Source organism: Geospiza fortis, unplaced genomic scaffold (assembly GCF_000277835.1).
Source record: "Geospiza fortis unplaced genomic scaffold, GeoFor_1.0 scaffold2, whole genome shotgun sequence".
In the NCBI taxonomy this organism is placed as follows: Eukaryota; Metazoa; Chordata; class Aves; order Passeriformes; family Thraupidae; genus Geospiza; species Geospiza fortis.
Window position 1 is genome coordinate 1,265,778 of NW_005054366.1, and position 19,343 is coordinate 1,285,120.

Here is a 19,343-nt window from a genome sequence, read left to right on the forward strand (position 1 = left end):
CCGTGGTGCGGAGGGGAGCCCCGGCCCCGGCGCTGCCCTTATCGCGCTGTGACAGCGGCGGGGCGCGGCGGCCTTTCCCTTTTCCCTCCTTTGAGCCGTTTGCTGGTGGCACCCGCGCGGTGCGGGTCGCGGTGAGGGCAGCGTTACGGGCTGGGAAGTTTCGGGGAATTTGCCCTCGCTGTGGGGAAATGTAATGCGAGAATAGAGTTTATTTCAGCAGAGGTGATGCTCAGCAGCTGCCGGCCAGTGCGTACTACTCTGCAGTGCCAGTAAATGTGTTTAATTGGCTTAAAAATGGCTTAATTGCCTTAACCAATTAAAAGCCTACTTTTGTGGTAGCCTAAACTTGAAATATTTCTCATAAAGATGGGCTTAGTTAGCAAAATTAATTATTTCCAACTTGGTAGAAAGACGAGACTGTGCCAGCTGCTCACTGGAAGTTAAGGGCTGTGGGAGGTTGTTACTTTTTTACTGTTTTTCCTCGTTTACCCTTTTTATGATTTTCTTGGGGGTGCTGAGAGCAGACAAACCGTGTGCTGCTTTGGGTGAAAGGTAGAGCACTCCCAAATTGTACTAAAAAATCCCTCTGTTGCCACATTTGCAACAATATTTTCAATTACTCTACCCTCAGCAATAGCCTGATGAGTCAGAGATCATTTACTGCCCTTAAGAGGTGAGTTAACTCTTTGTAGGTGCCTTTACGTTTCTATCTCAAATATCAGCTGTGCTGAAAGGTTCTGACCTGTGCTTTCAAATCCAGCCTGTCTGGCCTTATGCAACCCCTCTGAAACATTTAAAGCAAGTGCTGTTTGGAATTCATTAAAAAATTATCTTTTAAAAATTTTTTGGGGTTTTTGGTCAGAACTAAGATTCAAAAGGATTATGTAAAAGAGCAAATGAGAATAAAATGCAGATAGAGCAATACAATTATTTATCCATCAGCTTTCAATGAAGGTTGTTTAAAAATAAATGTACCTTACTTTTGTGTGTCTTTTATATTAAATTGTGTCATCTGCTAGGTGCTTTGTTTGCTGTTGCTCGTTGGTGCCAACTTGAGAGAGTTCAGAGTGCACAGATCAATGTAATCAGTGGAGTGTTATGTGGGACAGCTACAGTTTGTCACAGTTTCACTTTCCTGAGCAGCAGATGCCCCCAAGATCCCCCAGGCTTGCCCCAAAAGTCACTATTTATTCTGTCAAGTATCAATTAAAGGTTAAGAAGGTGTTAAGGAGCTTCCTATCGTTTCTTAACTCAAATCCGAGCAGCCTGGATCGGTTCTATGGCTGCCAGCAGCTAGGGATGCCTCCTTTGAAGTCAGTGCTCCAAAAAATACCACCTGAGCACACCCTGCCAGGTGTGTGTGTGTGAGCACACCCTGCCAGCTGTTACGTTTTGGAACATTTATCAGAGTCTGGATCCCTCAGTGCCAGCTGCCAGGCATTGAGCTGGAATGTTGATTTCCCCTGGAAATCTCCCTCTGGGTTTATTGACCCAAGGAAGTCGTGGTGATAACTTTCTTATTGCTTCATTGTGTAGTTATACGATGATATTTTGTCCAAAAACACCACTCAGACCTCATGATAAGCATGTGTGGCTTTTCACTGTTAGCCACAAGCTGATGTAGCAGTAATATGATTTTTTTCCCCCTGGTTTAGTTTTCACAGCTCAGTACTGAGTGCTGTGTAAGGTTTCATAGTTCATCCCATACAGTTCTCAGTGCATTTTCTGTCTCACAAGAGCACTCTGCATTAAAATGAGGACTGAAATGTTTCAGCTTTTGTGGAGTGCTTCAGCCTTTCTCCACAGGCCAAATCCCCCCGTGTCGCTTGTGTGAGTCCAGGTTTTGCTCAAGGGAGGAGAGGTGGTCATTGTTCGATTTTTAAGGGGTCTTTTCTCAGTTTCTAAACCAAATCTCAGTAAAGGAACCATCTCTGAGGAATGGGGCTCTGAGACAGGGAGCTGCTCAGCGCAGCTATTGCATTGTAAACACTCTCCACAGCTTGTTCCTCACTGACAAGTGCACTTGGCACACGGGGTTCTCAGAGTTCTCTGCACATTCACTAAAAGGCACAACGGCTTCTGAGAGCCAGCCAGTGTTTTCAACTTTTCTGTGATGTTTTTGTAGCTTACCCTGTGTAATCTGAAATGTGTTGCAGTTGCACTCAGCAGAGGGATTTAAAATGGGGAAGCTCATTGATTGTTATTCCTCCCTCATGTTTACAGACAGAAGCTATGCTGCTAAGAGATTTTGAAAAGATTAATTTTTAGTCACGTTAAAAATAGTACAAGTCATCTTCAGGTTAGGGACTCTTAAGCAGCATGTAAGTTAATAAACCAGCTTCAAATCTCATTTGTTACTGTCATCTTCATTGTGACTTTGCACAGCCTGTAAGAGTTTTCCTGGTAAATGTAGGTTCCTCTTCTTTATTTTTCTCCCTTCTTATTATAGTAACAAGGTGAATTTTCAGACTATCCTCTTTCAGCTCAGCTCCCATCTCTTGGTTGCTGTTGTTTCCTCTTTCAGAGCAAATGACCTGTGCTTCTCTTGCTATTCTTACTTTTTCTTATTTTTTTTAAGAGTTTCTGGATTTTCCATAGGATTCTCTCATCCCTATAACAATAAAGCTCTGTGTTGTCAGCAGGTCTGTAGTTGCCATTGTTGCTGTATAGCTCTGCTGTCAGTAAAGCTCAGAGTCCTTATCAAAACCAACGAGCCGAGTGAGAAATTTGCCACTTGAAATGAGATGAGATGTGGATTCCAGGCTGTTGTTGATGTTGAAATCACAAGCACAACATATGTTAGCTCACGTCATCCCCTGCCATGAAATGCAATCCTGCCCGTGTTGCAAGAGGAGGAAAAGGCTGTTTGGTTTCTCAGGGAGGGTTTTTTCATGTTGGCAGCGAGGGATTTCAGCAAAGTTAAGATTACGCTGAGTTTGCCGGTGCCGGCCATCGGTGGGTGCCAAATAGGACACAGCTCAGTTTTCCTCAGCACAATTCCTGTTGCCAAGAGGTGCCTCACATTCCTGGAAACTAATTTTTAGTGGAGTTCCCACATCCAGCCGTGCAGTCTTTGAGTCTGAAACACCTGATTTTTGCATAATAAAGAGACTCTTCAAAGGTTTCTCTCAGGGGGTTGAATTATTTCACAATAAAAGCTCTGAGTTGATTGTGTTTATCATTCTGAGGATCAGTTTCATAACTGATCCTCAGTTAGGGATGTTCCCTATTTCATGCCACAACAGGACTCTCCATTGTCTGATGTTAGAGGACCTGAAATTATTCTGGGGTCTTTTTTGGACAACCAAGGGAGCTTTCAACAAGGTGAACGTTAGGGTGGCAAAGATTATTTATTTTGGATAATTAAAATCTGTTCAGAGCTGAGTTCTGTTGCCAAAACCTTTTAGCTCTACTTAAAGTAAATAAGTTCTGAGATTTGATGGCAATGGAATTAAAACAGGAGTATTTTAGTATTTAACTTTTCTTTTTTTTTCCCTTTTTTGTTTTTTTAGGTATTACTTGCGGTCGTACACGCATCCCTGTTTTAGGAAAACTTGGGACTTTTGAAACTTGTTTTCTAAAACGAATTCCTCTTAGAAACTTTTCAGAAACACCAGCATATTTTGCTTCAAAGGATGGTGCAAGCAAGGATGGTTCTGGAGATGGAAGCAAGGTAATTTCCACAAACTGGGGGTTTCCATAATTTATGTAAAATGTTCCTTACATTTTAAAATTTTTTTTTACTTAAAATTAATCTCGAAATTTTGGCCAACCCCTGACATTTCTAACCCCTCAAACTGCTGCAACTGGCAGTGAAGAAAAATGAATTGTGTTGTGAATTTGTTAGAAGATAAACGTTGTCAACATCCCGCAATGCTTTTCCCAGTTTTATAAATCTCTTTGCCGAGTGTAAACTTGAAAACTTTATTGGATGTCATAAATCAAGAACAGGATTTCAGGAAAGAGTAGTAATCAGAGTTATTCTCCTTCAAAAGCCTGGTGCTCCCAAGTAGACTTTTTAAAATTTCATTTTAAATGTTTCTGGGTTTAGAACTGGTTTGTCTTAAGTAAGACAAGTCAGTGAGGACATGAGCTCACCTCTTGTTAGTCAGTTGTAGTCTATTTTTATCCTAGTCATTCTCTGTAATTATAGTTAATAAACAGCTTCTTCAGATAAATGATTACCTGAGAATTAAACTGCTCTTTAGTCAGCAAATACCATTTTGAGAGATCACAGGCAATTACTCTGCCTTAGTATGGTGTGTTGTGAACCTGAGGAACTGTCCAGATGACACATGTCTGTTCTGAAGGTGCAATTAAACTTTTTAAAAAATAAAGAAGATAAAAGAAATTAATACTTTTTTTCCTTGAAAATGGTTGTAAGGAGAAATCACTAGGCAAGACAGATTTAAAAAATGAAGAACTGTCTTAGAAATGGGAAGAGAAATTTTTGCTGTCTCCTAAAATATAATAACTTGTATTAATCAGAGTATTTCCAAGCACTTTGAAATGCATGTTTTAGCACAGATTACTACACCTGCCAAGGAAGGGAGAGGAGCTGTGGCTTCAGAAACCCTTAGAATCCACACAGTTGAGATAGTAAAATACTCTCTAAATATGATTTGTTTTCTTGTCTGGCATTAAAACATTAAAATGCATTATTAAAACATTGTTGACAGAGCTTGTTATTGTTCTAGTGCCAGACAAGCAGCTCTAATGCAGGTGTGGGATACCTCTTCCATGGGCATCCAGGACTGGCAGACCTGGGAAATGCAGATGTATTTGTAAATAATTTGTAAATGTAAAACACTTCCAAGTGTTTATGTCACATTCTTCTACGTTTCCAAAGCCTTTAAAAAAATCTTAACAATAGCTACTTTTTCATTCAGCTATTGCAAAATTCAGATTATTTGATTCCAGAAGCACACTGCTAAATGCTTACTGTACCAGCTCCATTGTTGGGGGCTAATTGTGTGGAAATCTCTTTTAGAAATCTGTTGGTGAGGGTGGTGGTAAAAAGTCAAGCTCTGGAAGCTCTGGGAAAGGAGGGAACCAACTGCGCTGCCCAAAGTGTGGGGACTTGTGCACACACGTGGAGACCTTTGTGTGTAAGTTTTCCTTAAATCTTCCTTGTTTTACATAGGCACAGGTGTGACACTGTGATTTAACACAGTCCTGACAGCTAAGTGGTAGCCTGCCTAATTACATGGTGTCACAAATTTTGTTTTGCTTAGTTTGGCCTTGTTGGTGTGACCAGCATTTATTGTCTCTGTGGGTACATTTATGTAATTCCCATGATGTGTGGGGATGTGGTCGTGGAATTCACGTTACATTGGGAATATGCATTTTTATAATAGTTGATGGCATTTTATACTTAATACCATTTGAACTACAGATACTTTCATATCTCTATTATATAAGTATATACTTTATATGTGTGCATTTGTAATGTCTGTCCTTTCTTTTCTAAATAATATAACTTTAATCCTGCATGTACTATACCCAAAGTGCTTATCCAGCAGAGGAATTAGTATCTGACAGATGGCTCACTGGAACAGTCTTCCATGGCAAAGTCAGAGCTGTAATACATTCCAAATAGCAGGCTGGAAAGTCCAACTAGAAAATCCAAAATCCCTGTTCTCCAGCAGCAATTGCTCCTATTTTATTTTTTTTTAAGTATAATCCAAATTAATGCCATTTCTTCTTTAGGTTCTATCAGTCTTGAAGATATTTCATACCTTATTTCAGCACTAATGAGACCAGCTTAGAAAACAAGAACTTTTGTCAGAAAGCAAATTCCCACTGTTAGGTGGTGGGGCTCAAGGAGGAAGTATCAAGTCATAACCAGACTTGTGCACTAAGAGGCTTAAGACAAGGTCAGCATAAAAGTGTTCAGCAGTTGTTAATAGAACAGCTGGCAGAAATAAGGAGTGGATGTGCTGTGATCTGCTGCTACTCATATAAAATAGTATTTAAAATGATCAAATGTCACAATAAATCACAAGGCAGTTCTATAATAATAAAGATATATTTCTTTAGAGAAAGGATCAGTCCTCAGTCCTTATCCTCCCCAGAAATAAGGTTGTTTTTCCAGTTTGTTTGAAACTATAGGCAACAAGGTATTCTGCAAAACCTGGCACTAGTTCATGGAATTGGAAACCTGATCCTGTCTGTGTTCAGTGTAGTCTCTCCCTGGACTAGGTGTGGTTGGAAACTAGAATGATTTTTAATCTCATTTACCTTCTTATGATTCTTGAGCAGGCAGAGATGTTTTTGAAACTCTCTCACTTCACTGTGTGTTTCCCTTGGTGCTGCAGTTTGTGCTTTTGTCTGGAAATACCATTCAAGCATTGTCCCAGAACGATCCCTGGAAAGCAGAGATGTGATTTAGTGCTTTGTCAGTTTTGCTGGGAACACTTAAGCATGCCTGGAAACTTCCTTGGGAACAGGATTTATTATTTATTCATACCAACACTATGGGAGAACATACCTTGATAGATGCAATTTAATATTCCCAAGTAGTGAACCCACTTGAGCTGCAGCATCAGAATAACACAGGTTCTGTAAACAGCTGGGGACTGGAAACCCACTTTTTTCCAAAGTTCCTGTGAGTCCTGGTGGAGTTTTTTCTGGACCTGTGTTATTTTGGTTTCGTCTGTTAATTTGAGCAAACTGCTTCCCAACCACACTCAGTAAGGCAGCTGGAAAACAGAGGTTCTAATTATCTTAAAATTTATTTGAAAAAAGAAAACAAAAACTAAGAAAAATCTGTCCAATTCTGCCCAAAATGAATGGGTTGCAAGATGTATTAAGCCTACTGTAAACGGATTTTTTTGTTGTTGCTTAGTCAGGAAAAATAATGAATTTGCACAGTTCTGGTTAGAATTAACAACCTGCAGAGCCTTAAATAAATATCTAAAACCAAAGGAAAACATGCAATTAGCATTTGTTTCAGTTTAAATATTAGATTTTCAGTCGTTTTGAGAGAAGTAGGGAAGCAAAATACTGAATAATAGGCATGTTCACTAGAAAATTAATTGCCAGTGAGTGGCAGTGTGACTGGCTGGTTTTCCAGTGGAGTTTGTTTTTAATAGAGCTTCTCTTTGTATCTACAAATCTTGCAGAAAGATTTGCTTGGCAATGGTTTTCCAGTAATTAACAATGAAGGGAAAATATGAGGCAAACAAAAAGTCATTTTGCTTTGCCCTCCTTTCTCAGCAGTTCCTGTATTATTGTTTTGGGTTGTGAAAGTCTGTAAGGAGAGTTTGTGATCAGTGAAATAAGACTTGATCCTCAGATGTGGAGTGAAATCCAATAGCTGTAAAGCTGATTGACATAAGAAGCCTTATCTGGATGCTGCTTTTACTGTCTCCACCTGATGCCATCAGGTTCCTCCACCCTCCAAAGCAGCACTTCCCTGCTATTGTGCATTCTCAGAAGCTTCCCTGCTTTCTTTTTCCTGGTTTGGGGTTTATTTTTTACCTTAAAGCAATTTGATAGCAGCCCATTATCTCAACCCTGCAACTCTTTTTAATTTTAACCCTCTGATTGTTTCTGTTTCCTGTATGTTTTGTAAAAACCTGCCAGTTCTTTTTGGCAAGGTCAGCTCACACTGACTTTCTAAGTGCCTTTGCTAATGCAGCCTCTGTGGCAATGTTGTCTGATTAAAAACAACACTTGACTTGCATTTTGGCACACTGTAAATATTTGCAGATGTCTTAATGACAAGGAGATAATTTGACATGGATGTTCTTTGTTGTGCTTTTATGTGCTTGCTAAAATCACATATGAAAACATGCCAGTATTTAGGATTAGCAAAGTTGCCTGCAACTCATTGTGTACTCTTTTTTTTTTTTCTTTTTGTATGAAATTTTAAAGATGCCCCATAGTACTCTTACAGCCAACTCCGTATTTTCTGGGTTTTTAAATCATTCCTGTGGATCTGTAAAGGGACCAACCATTCTCATGGCTATTCTATCCTAAATAAGCTTTGCATAAGAAAGGAGAACAGCCTCATGGCACTGTGGTCATCACAAATATCAGAGGTGTTTTGAGTGAGCCCTGGGAGAGAGGTTGGGTTGTTTTTTTCCCAACAATATTGTTGCTAAATAATAGTTACATAAGAGGAATGGGTTTGTGCAAGTGGATTTCCATCACATTCCCATGAGGCAGATGACAGTAATTTGGAAGGTTGCCAGGAGAACTTCCAGGCTGTTACCCAGAATTTCTTTGAAGTACAGTTAATAAAGCTGTGTTGGTCACAGTATTAGTTGCTACATTCTTAAAGTAATCTGTTGGTCTTGCTTATCCAGGTCTAAGGTGGGATTAATGGTAAGAAAAACCCCACCCACTCCTGTTTTGCTGATGCCAGTCCTATGGGAGACAAGAAGTTACAAATAAGCAGCTTGTTTATTGCTAGAGGGTGTTGTTACAGTCAACTGGTGCTACAGTGTTCAAGCCATTTTCTAAAAACTTTTTATGATTGCAGATGTTCTGACATGGAAGTTTTCACGGGGTTGTTTTTCTACAATTACTTTACTTTTAATGAAATACACTTACTAGTATATTTTCTTTAAATCTATCCTACTGCTTGTGATTTGCATTTAGTAGCATAGTAATATGGCTAGAAAGGATCTATTCTGAATTACTTTTATTATTCTTCTCTACTGTCTGTTTTTATTATTTCAATTTTGCCTTGCCAGAGGAAAAGAAGAGCAACGCAGGTTCTCATTTTCAGTCTTATGAAACCAACCTTTGCAGATTTCTTAAGACATAGTTCACAAAGTCAGCAGTAGGAGGGTTTAGCTTTTGGAATTTGAAAGAAATTTGTCCTAGTCTTGACAGTAAAAATAAATAAGCAGAAGATCTTGCAAAACATCAAAGTCCTTGATGGTTTGTTGCATGCCACAGCCGCCTCTTGTTGGGATGAGCCCTTTGGGTGACCCCCTGTGCTCCATGTCCTGGGCTTGGTGACTCGGGCCTGACCCACAGTGTTCCAAAGCCAGAGGGATGCACAGAGCAGCAGCTGCCAGAGCCCTCCTGTAATGCTGTCTTTGATATTCTACACTGCTTCCCTGCACTTTAATCTGTGCCTAACCACAATATTTTATTTTGCTGTCAGTTTGAGAGTTAGGAACATTTCCTGCACAGCTAAAGCCTTCATTAATTTTGTCTCTCTCAGAAGTGAATGTGATGCTACTGGAGCAGTATCAAAAGGAGTTTTGTGTTTAGTCCATTGTCTGGTTGCTGCCCAGCATTCTGATTTTTTGGGGGCAAATTGTGTTCTCTCTGTGTCAAATTTCTTAGGCCAATAGTAGCTTTTAAATGTTCTAAGGTGAGCGAGGGAGAAGTGTTTTGTAAACACAGGGAGGCTGTGCTGTCTTACAGGTGCTTGTCCTGTGTGATGAACTGGGACAGAAGCAATTCCTCTCACTGCTTTGTTTGACTTTTTCTGCAGCTTCCACCCGTTTTGTGAAGTGTGAAAAGTGTCACCACTTTTTTGTTGTCCTGTCAGAGGCAGACACAAAAAAGAGCATCATTAAAGAGCCTGAGTCAGCAGCAGAAGCTGTGAAATTGGCATTCCAGCAGAAGCCACCACCTCCACCGAAAAAGGTATGTTCTTAATTCCACCCAGAGCCCCCTCCTGTTGCAGCATGGAGAAATGCTTCCCTTAATCTGCATCAGGTGTGTAATGGGCTGCTGGGACAGAGCAACAAACAATAAAGATGATTAGCTCAAGATTAAACCTTTGTGAGCTGTGTGACCCAGCAGGGCACTGATAAAGGGAACAAGTAGATCCAATAAAGGTATTGGAGCTTGTTTTCCTCTTTGTCTTGTGATTTCATTTTCTCCTGTGTCCTTGAGGCTGACCTCAGCCTTCACCAACCATAGTAACTTTTCTTTCTCACTGTGGCCTTGCATTCTGTATCTTTATTTTAGCAGCTTCTTTCTGTAGCTGCAGAGCCTTTTATTTGGTGTCGGTTTGGGTGAGAGCTGTAGCAGATTAATTTGTGGCCATGGTCCTTCTGAAGTCAGAGTCTCCTCTGGAGATTAGTGAGGAAGCCTTTTATGTTTCTCAGTTCATGGTGGACTGTAATGGTTACTCCACACAGTTCTGTGATAGGCCTCTTTTAAGAAAATAAGTATTAAAATTTATGTTCCTCTTAAAAATTTGGGTGAAAATGGCAATAAGCTTATGTATTAACACAATATGAATGTGTAAGCATCATGTTTTTTAAGTAAACTTATCAACAGGAATAAGACATTATTTGTATTTTAGATGTTAGTTTCTATTTCTCAAGCCTGTAACAATTCAGACCAAAGTCTATCTTTGGCACAATTTACTATTTTTCCTTTTCTGCTGCAAGATGATTTAGAAGTGTTACTAAGGTTAATCTGTTTTTCAGATTTACAACTACCTCGACAAATACGTTGTTGGTCAGTGTTTTGCCAAGAAGGTGCTTTCAGTTGCTGTGTATAATCATTACAAGAGAATCTACAATAATATCCCATCTAACCTGAGACAGCAAGCAGAAGTTGAGAAACAGACTTCTTTAACACCAAGAGGTTTGTATGATATTTGGCATTTTTCTGGTCAAAAAAATTACCGTTTCAGGACCCTAACTTGAGAAATCTAAGAAAGGATTTACCTGACACTGGATGTTCTATAACTGAAATTATAAGAACTTCTACTAAATATAATTTTCACTGTGAACTTCAGTGATTTATTTAAAGGGTAATCAGAAGGTTTATGGTGCTTTCCATATGAAATGCTTAGCCCTTTTTGCTGACACATATTATGGGGTATTCTCCTTTAACTTTCTAAAGTGAGTCTCCTAAGTTTTTCTTTCTAATCTCATTTACTACTTAACAGTAAATCTGCTGCTGAATCTGCAGCAACAATGCAGATCAGGAAGGTGATATTTTGCATAGGTAAATTGATGAGTACTTAGAAATCTAACTTCCCTTGCTCCTGCTGGCAGCATCTGCTGGTCACCACAGTATTGTTCCATATCTAGCAGGTGTAGATGGAGTTACTCTTGGCAGTACTTTTGCTGCTGAGTAAGTGTGTAGCTATGTTGATCTAATTTATTTTTAGAAGTAGGATTAAGTTGCCATCTCTGACTCAAAGTGTACTTTGGGTAGTTTTTTTAAAAGGTGTTTTGTTCTGTCTTGCAAAAGTTACCACAGAAATCTTCATTTTTTGAATTAAGACAAGTCTTTTAAATGAGGAGGGAACATTGGTACCACTGTTCTGGTAATGGTAAGAGCAGTTGTGTACCTGGCACTAGGAATTTCCTGACCCTCCACAGGGAGATAACATGGTCCATACCCACAGAGACTGACACTGAATGTTTACATATTTCAGAGTTCTGCCTTATAACACAGAACATTGTAACTCTCAGGGAGAGTTCAAGGAAGCCTCTTCAAACCAAAATTATTCTGTTTTTTCCCTTCTATAATTGGCTGTAAAGTGAAAATCTAATTAGAGGTAATAGATTGTTGTTGTTTTTAGAAGTAGATAGCTTGCTGGCATTTCAAAAACATGGAGTTTGGGTTTTGGGTTAATTTTGACAGCAACAAAAAATAGCTCTTGTGGGGATTTCCTGTCAGAAATACATTCATAGACAGTGATGAGATGTATTCAGAAGAGGGCAAGAGGTGGAGAATTTATAAGCTTTTATAGACTTACTTTTTTATGACTGTTTTCATCCTCTCTCTTAGAATTAGAAATCAGAAGACGGGAGGATGAGTACAGATTTACAAGTAAGTGAACCCTCTCCTCATGTCCTCCTCTGCAATACCTACTTTTATGACATGGAGAAGAGTCTTTAGTGACTGCTAGTTTGAAACGTTGGGTGAAGTCCAGTGCTTGTACTTTTTTTGTCATGGAAATCAACAGCTTGGGTTTATTTCTTCTCGTATGTTAAAAAAATATATAAGAAATTATAGTAAAAGTGAGTAAATTTGTAAGGACTGAAAATTTCTCTTGCTTTTTAATGTAGAGGAATGCTTTTAGGTAATCCACTGTGCTTTGGATATTCTTTTCCTATATGCCTCTGCAAAAGTGTGGTTGGAACTCCTGTTTGTGCAATAATTGTGCTTTATTTCTGTTGCTTTCCTCTCTGTAAGCTTCTGTACACAGAGAATTCTAGGTTTGCAGAAGAACCTTGCTGTTATTGTGTGTTTAAAGTAGTGACAGACCTTATTGGTGCTCAAACAGTGCTGTTATTGTTCTCTTCAGAACTCCTGCAGATTGCTGGAATCAGTCCTCATGGTAATGCTTTGGGAGCATCAATGCAGCAACAGATGAACCAGCAGATACCTCAGGAAAAACGGGGAGGAGAAGTACTAGATTCAGCCAATGATGACATTAAACTTGAAAAAAGTAATATTTTGCTGCTTGGACCAACTGGATCAGGTATACAGCTGCATGTTTCTACAGATGTCTTATTTTTCATGGAATTTGTTGTTAATGGGTGATTTTCCTCTTCTTTGATTATTCAGATTTGGTTTATAAAAAACTAAACTGTGAATTTCGAATTTGGATTCCAGTGTTTTCATGCCATGTTAACATGATGAGCTAGTGGCCTTAAAAAGGAATGAGCTGTAGTTGTGTGGTTTTCTTTTTTCTTTTTTTTTTTAATGCCTTTATTTACTGACTGAATAAAAGATGCCACATTGACTAAAAAGTGGCAGTCATAGTTTCACTGCTTTAGCTGGCAAGCTGAGATGCTGCAGTTAGTGCTGTTTCACCTCTGGGACAGATTAGTTGCAGGGGGTTGGAAAGAGAGATTATTTTGTATGTTCATAAGACTTGGGAGTGTTTGTGCTGAAGTGATGGCATTTTGCAGACTTTTTGGGAGAACATTCACTAAACAATATTTTAATTCTGTTTCTTCCCAACTTCAAAGCAGGAGCAATTGGACTTTGCACTGCACCCTGAGTGTCTGCAAAGGACTACTGATTTATTTAATCTTTAAACTCTGCAAGTACATGTATTATGGTTTTTATATTGTGTGACATTTTGTGATACTGTATGCATTTCAAGCTGCCTTAAATGTGTATTATTAAACTAAAACCAGAAATACAGCCTGCCAATGTAAAAACCACTGCTTATGAAAGCTATCTCCCTTGGAAAATATTCTTATATTAAGATGCTGGTATGACTCAGAATGTTTAATAAGAGTAATGATGATCCTGTGGTAAATCCTTGAATGGTTTTGGCTGGAGGGTACCTAAAAGCTCCCCTTGTTCCATCCCTGCCATGTGCAGGGCCACCTTCCACTATCCAAGGTTGCTCCAAACCCTGTGCAACCTGGCCTTGGACCCTTGCAGAGATCCAGGGCCAGCCACAGCTTCTCTGGGCACCCTGTGCCAAGGCCTGCCCACCCTCACAGCCAAGGATTTCTTCCCAATATCTCATCTAAACCCACCCTCTTTCAGTTTAAAGCCATTCTCCTTTGTCCTGTCACTACACACCCTTGTTAGAAGTCCCTGTCCAAGTACTTGGATTTGTGTGCTCAAAGAGAAATGTGTGTCAGTTCTAACATGCAGCTTTTATTTTACCAGGTAAAACCCTGCTGGCTCAGACTCTGGCTAAATGCCTAGATGTCCCTTTTGCTATCTGTGATTGCACCACCCTGACTCAAGCTGGCTATGTTGGGGAAGACATTGAATCTGTCATTGCTAAACTCCTGCAAGATGCCAACTACAACATAGAAAAAGCACAGCAAGGTAAACTTCTCATGTGTGCTACAGAGACTGTTCGTTTTGTTGAAGTGCTGTAAGATTTTGAGACCAGCAGTATTCCTGAAATTCATGTCCTGCTGCATGTACCCAGAGTTTAAATCAGATGGAATAAACCTAAGAGCTCAACGTGTATTTTTTTTTGTCCACAACTGGACAAAATTACAGTTTTTTGCAGTCAGGAAGTAGAACAGACTGCTGCTCTCTCAAATTTTATTATTCTCTGTAAACTCTTGCTTCTCTTTAAAAGTAGGATTGTCTTTAATCCCATTTTCTGTAACTGCAGGAATTGTTTTTCTGGATGAAGTAGATAAGATTGGCAGTGTTCCTGGTATCCATCAGTTACGGGACGTTGGGGGAGAAGGTGTTCAACAGGTAAATATTTCCATGGAGTGGTTTTACTTCCTGAGTGAACAGGACATAGGATCCTGTCATGTCAAACAGCTTGGGAATGTATGGAGTCATAGTTCTTCAGTTCCTTAATTATTCACCTTCAAAAGACACATCTTTCCTCTTGACTTCATTAAAAAACATAATCTCAAAAACAATTTGAGGCATCCTCATGGAAGCATTTTAGTTCAAAAATGTCTTTGCAGCATTCAGACAGACAGTTCATAATATTCACTTAGCTATTCAGATAGCCAGTTCCAGACAAGGACAAGTAACATTTCCCATTTAAACAAAACTCTTAAAGCATCTAATCATTATATGCATAACGTGCATGGGACCCACATTAAAGGAATGGTTTTGTCCTTGAGTGGGATCGTCTCATAGGGAAAACTGACATTTTTGGACACTTACTGTTACTATAAAGGCAAAAGGGAGCAGGAAATATGAGTATATTTGTTAAAGTGAACATATCATGTAGTGCCTCTTTACATGATGCTACAGAATGGAAATTTTTTATTGCTTGTTTCTTCTTTCCTTCTTAGGGCTTGTTAAAATTACTTGAAGGCACAATAGTAAACGTTCCAGAAAAGAATTCTCGGAAGCTACGTGGAGAAACGGTGCAGGTTGACACAACAAACATTCTGTTTGTAGCTTCTGGTGCTTTTAATGGTCTTGACAGAATTATCAGCAGGAGGAAAAATGAAAAAGTGAGTGCATCAGGCTGTATCCAGGCTGAAAAATCATCATCTTGATCACTGTTTGCAATACTGACTTTTACAGGTCTTGCTGTATTTGTAAACACACTAAATTTCTTTATTTCAGCAAGTGTTGCTAAAAACCATCATCATCTTAAAATACCTGTTCCTGCAGTTCACTGTTTTGTAGATTAATGTCTGGGACCGGGGTTCTGGCTGCAGCATTCTGACAAAATGTGCTCCCTGTCTCTAACACTAAAGGAGTGACTGAAATTCAAGTTATTGTTCATGTTAATTCGTGTAGCTTCCCATGTAAGCAAATTTGCCTGCATTTGCTTCACTTATGAAGTGTCACTGATATTTGTAAAATGACCAGAACATGTTGATAACCTTCTTTCTTTTAAGAAAATTTGCTCTTGTACTGATGTATTAATCCTTCACTGAGGAAATTCAATCTTTTAAGAAACTGATTGTGTGCAAGGGGTCTAATATTACTCCAAGTAGTTTCTTGAGCTTGAATTAGTATGTAATGACCTAATCAGTCACTGCAGATTTTTTAATACTCATGGAAAGTGAGTAAGAACACTCAGTTATTACAGCTGTCTAAGCAGGACATGTTTGTTTTTGCAGTACCTAGGATTTGGGACACCATCTAACATGGGGAAAGGCAGAAGGGCTGCAGCAGCAGCTGATCTTGCCAATATCAGTGGAGAGTCTGACCCACAGGAGGATATTGAGGAGAAGGATCGCTTGCTGCGCCATGTGGAAGCCAGGGACCTCATCGAGTTTGGCATGATTCCTGAATTTGTGGGACGTTTGCCTGTTGTGGTTCCCCTGCACAGCCTGGATGAGAAAACCCTGGTGCGGATTCTTACGGAGCCACGGAACGCTGTGGTTCCTCAGTACCAGGCACTGTTCAGCATGGATAAGGTTTGAGTTTTCATTTGATGACTCTTTGGTGTTCATTTTTATAAATACAGTGTTTTCAGTCATGCTTATATTCACCACACTGAGTTGTAAATGAAATGTTTCCCATTTCTCTCTGTGTAGTGTGAATTAAATGTAACTGAAGATGCATTGAAGGCTATAGCCAGACTGGCCCTGGACAGAAAAACTGGTGCCAGAGGTCTTCGATCTATAATGGTGAGTAAATTAAGTCTTATAAAAAACAAGTGAAGCTTCCTGGATTTGTGTGTATAGACCTAATCTTGACCATTTCCAGTGACAGCCACACTTAGTTCTGGCCCTTACATGGATGCAGTAAATCTTTCTAAAGCTGTGAGTATTCAGAGTTCTTCCAAGAAGACTCTCTGAAAATCACTTGTTTCTGTGTGCCCTCTTGTACAGAAATATTTTCCCCTCTATTTTCTTGCAGGAAAAGCTGCTGCTGGAGCCCATGTTTGAAGTGCCCAATTCTGACATCGTATGTGTGGAAGTTGACAAAGATGTTGTAGAAGGCAAAAAAGAGCCAGGATACATTAGGTAAAACGGTAACAGAAGTAGCAGAACAGACCAGTAATACAACTAGACAGGTATTCTGATAGAGTAAGCACAAATCCATGCACACAACCTAAAAAAGATTCAATACTTTGTATATTGTACACAGCTGAATTAGTGCCTGTTCTGTCCTAGAGACTTTGGATTTGTATTGCTTTAGTTTTTAAGCAGAAATTTTTAAATAAACATATGTGAAATTACTTTTGTGTGTGTATACCTGTAGAAATTGAAGTAAATTTTAAGATAACAGTAAAAATTTGAAATTCAGTTTTGACTGTACTGAAATTTCTGAAATGAAACAGTTTTTCTTCGTACTTTTTACCACAGATGTGGGGTTTTTATACAAGCTCCAGGGTACAACAATTTTCTACATTACTCTTGCAGCAGTGGAGAGCCACAAAGGCACATCTATTGATTTGCTGAACTCTTGTTAAAATAATCAGTTTAATGTTGTAAAGAGTATGGTAATGACGTGGAATATTGAAAACACTGGATAAATCTGCATTAAAAAAAAATCCAACAATTTCCATGAATGAAGGATGGAATTGAGAGAGAATGGGTCAGATTAAAACTGGTTAAAAAATTATTTTCCGAATTTCAGGTCTGAAATTTAGGAGCTGTGTCTTGGTTTCTATCACTGACAATGTTGTTTGAGTGGCTTTCTCCACTAAGGTACATTTACTCATTCCAGCACCTTGTCTGTGCTGAAGCTTGGCTCAGCCTTTTGTTGTTGGAGGGAGTGAAAAGTACTACACTGATGGTTGCTTGAAGTGATTTTATATAGCACCAGAAATACTAAATTTATTGACTAAATCAAACAACTTACTGAAAGTCAGAAGGCTAATTGAATTCAGCTAATGAGCCTGTGTGCTGGTGGCAATGCAAATGTGCACTGCAGCATTTCCAGATCAGAAGGTCAGAGCTTTGTCACAGGACTCTGTGCATGTGACGTGTTTGTCAGAAGCTATGGAAAGTGTCTCTTCTTTTTTCCCTCTGTGTCTAAGGTATCTGATCATTCCTTCCAATCCTAGGGCTCCCACCAAGGACTCATCAGAAGAGGAGTATGACTCTGGAGTGGAGGAGGAAGGCTGGCCTCGACAGGCAGATGCTGCAAACCATTAAACACTGTCAGAACTGTGACCTGCAAAAAGCTCACTCGGTTCTTTCCTTGCGATTGCCTCTGGCTCCAGCCTGGCCCCAAAGGCACCAGATCTGTCTCGGACACGATTCCTGATGAGGAACTTCATTAGCTAAATCAGATCGTGTATTTTACTGCAGCATCACCTTGATTTGATGGACAGAGTGTGGACTGGGATGGCATAATGTTCAACTATGAATTGTATATTACACTTGTTCAATTAAAATGTATAGCAAATGCAGCAGCACCTGCACTGCCCTTGCCAGAAACTAAACCAGCAGCGCAGGTGCTGCCAATAGTTAGATTTAACAATAATGTTACTCTACAAGTGGGAAATCAAAATTAATAATTAGTAGAGGGTGAGTAAACTATCTTAGCTCCTGGTACGGCTCACAGGGGGTTCTGTTCAGGTCAGTGTTAGGGTCCTGCAGGGATGTGAAACCCAGCGGGCACTGGAGTGGCTTGTTACATTGGTGGGGGGGAAGCCCTTTTGGAAGAGGGGACACGCTTTGTGACACTGCTGGGAGATTCTGCTAAAATGTGACACTGGTTTGTTACAGTCATTTGAATATCCAATAATACCCTTCACGTCTCCATTGGGAGCTTTAATCACCTTGGATACTGTGAAAGAAGGTGAAGTCTGGTTTTCCAGAGGGGTAAACAAGATTCCTAGGAAGCAGTAAAACCATCTAAATTTGGATGAGAAGTCGCCATAAATTTTTAAATATTAATGTTCTAATATAGTACATTTTGTTTAACGTATTGGAACTATCATGCATCAATTTTTTGGTGCCAGGTATTTGCCCAACCTATCTTATAATGTTAAGAGATGAAAGAAGTAAATGTATAATATTTTTGCTGTAATCAGTAGTGATTGTTCACATGACAGTGCTTTTTAAGTTATATTCTCAAATGCTAGTATTGCATCTTGTGGGTTCGTCTTTGATTTTAGTCTCACAGCAAGCAATCCTCCCTCTTCTGTTCTCCACCAAAATTAATTCAGTCCTTTAGGAAAGTCTTTGTAAAAATACTAAAGGACCTGTATGTTTTTGATTTGTTTCAGGAATTAAAATTGTCACTTAAAACTTTGTTTTGTCCTTCGGTGAAAACGTGGACTTGAGTTTCCCTAAAACTTTAATTCACACTATTTAAATAAAACTTTCATCCTTCTTTTTAGTCTAGTGGCTGTTTTAGGACAGGAAAGGATACCGAGAATCTATTGACCCTATTTTTGTCATCAATTTTTGTCATGTAAATTCTATGTAATATTTGTGTTCTTCCCTAGCAGCAGTGTGACATGCAATTGTAGCCAGGTGCAACAGATACTTCCCGTGGGATTACAGATTCTTTTCAGGTTAAATGACCCACTAATGGTTCAGAAAAAGCTGCATTTGGAGTTGAGGATATTTGTAGAAGCTTGGTCCCCTCAAAATGGGAATTTGTGGTGAACTATCTGTAACTGCATCCTCACTTTCCTTTTTGTAGAGTGAAAAAACATAACAGCTTTTAATTCTGAATCCTTTAATTCAAATCCTTTTTAAAACAGATAGAAAAAACCACCACATTTTAGGTGAAACTGTTCAACAACTTAGTTTTGAAAGTTGTTTGGAATTCTGTAACCAAGAACTGTTTTTAAGGAAATAAAAATGCCGTGTAACTACAGTTTGTACTTCACCTCTGGCGTTTGAATAAAAGCGAATATTCAAGCAGTGGAGAGTTGTCATCCCTGACGCCATCCCCGCATATTTTAAGTTTTAGGAGCAGTTTTTGAAATTTATTTTTTAAGTGGAGGGCGATGCGGGCGGGGCGGGTCCTCCGGGCCGCCAGGGGGCGCTGTGGCGCGGCGCTGAGGGGGGTGCTGAGGCGCTGTCATG

General features: G+C 39.4%; 2 protein-coding genes across 2 annotated transcripts in view; both read left to right on the top strand.

The window, feature by feature from the left end:
• Positions 1–94: 94 nt before the first annotated feature.
• CLPX (caseinolytic mitochondrial matrix peptidase chaperone subunit) lies at positions 95–19,178 on the top strand. The gene is made up of 14 exons (XM_005424269.2): positions 95–131; positions 3,513–3,673; positions 4,991–5,108; positions 9,458–9,612; positions 10,407–10,566; positions 11,725–11,766; positions 12,245–12,421; positions 13,573–13,737; positions 14,036–14,124; positions 14,682–14,846; positions 15,465–15,764; positions 15,885–15,977; positions 16,210–16,316; positions 17,363–19,178. The coding sequence occupies exons 7-14, from the start codon at positions 12,298–12,300 to the stop codon at positions 17,451–17,453; spliced, it is 1,134 nt and encodes a 377-aa protein (XP_005424326.2). The 5' UTR covers positions 95–131; positions 3,513–3,673; positions 4,991–5,108; positions 9,458–9,612; positions 10,407–10,566; positions 11,725–11,766; positions 12,245–12,297; the 3' UTR covers positions 17,454–19,178.
• An 86-nt stretch (positions 19,179–19,264) lies between these two features.
• The window catches only part of PDCD7 (programmed cell death 7), a 4,361-nt gene continuing 4,282 nt past the window's right edge, over positions 19,265–19,343 (top strand). Inside the window, exon 1 of the mRNA XM_005424270.1 lies at positions 19,265–19,324. Within this exon, the coding sequence (XP_005424327.1) occupies positions 19,265–19,324 (60 nt within the window). The remainder of the gene's footprint in view (positions 19,325–19,343) is intronic.

What these genes read in the sequence shown, in the direction of transcription:
- CLPX (XM_005424269.2), top strand. Translation starts at nt 12,298, where the DNA reads ATGCAGCAACAGATGAACCAGCAGATACCTCAGGAAAAACGGGGAGGA. An exon ending in CATAGAAAAAGCACAGCAAG is followed by an intron (nt 13,738 to 14,035) that starts GTAAACTTCTCA and finishes CTGTAACTGCAG; the next exon opens with GAATTGTTTTTCTGGATGAA. An exon ending in GGGGAGAAGGTGTTCAACAG is followed by an intron (nt 14,125 to 14,681) that starts GTAAATATTTCC and finishes TTTCCTTCTTAG; the next exon opens with GGCTTGTTAAAATTACTTGA.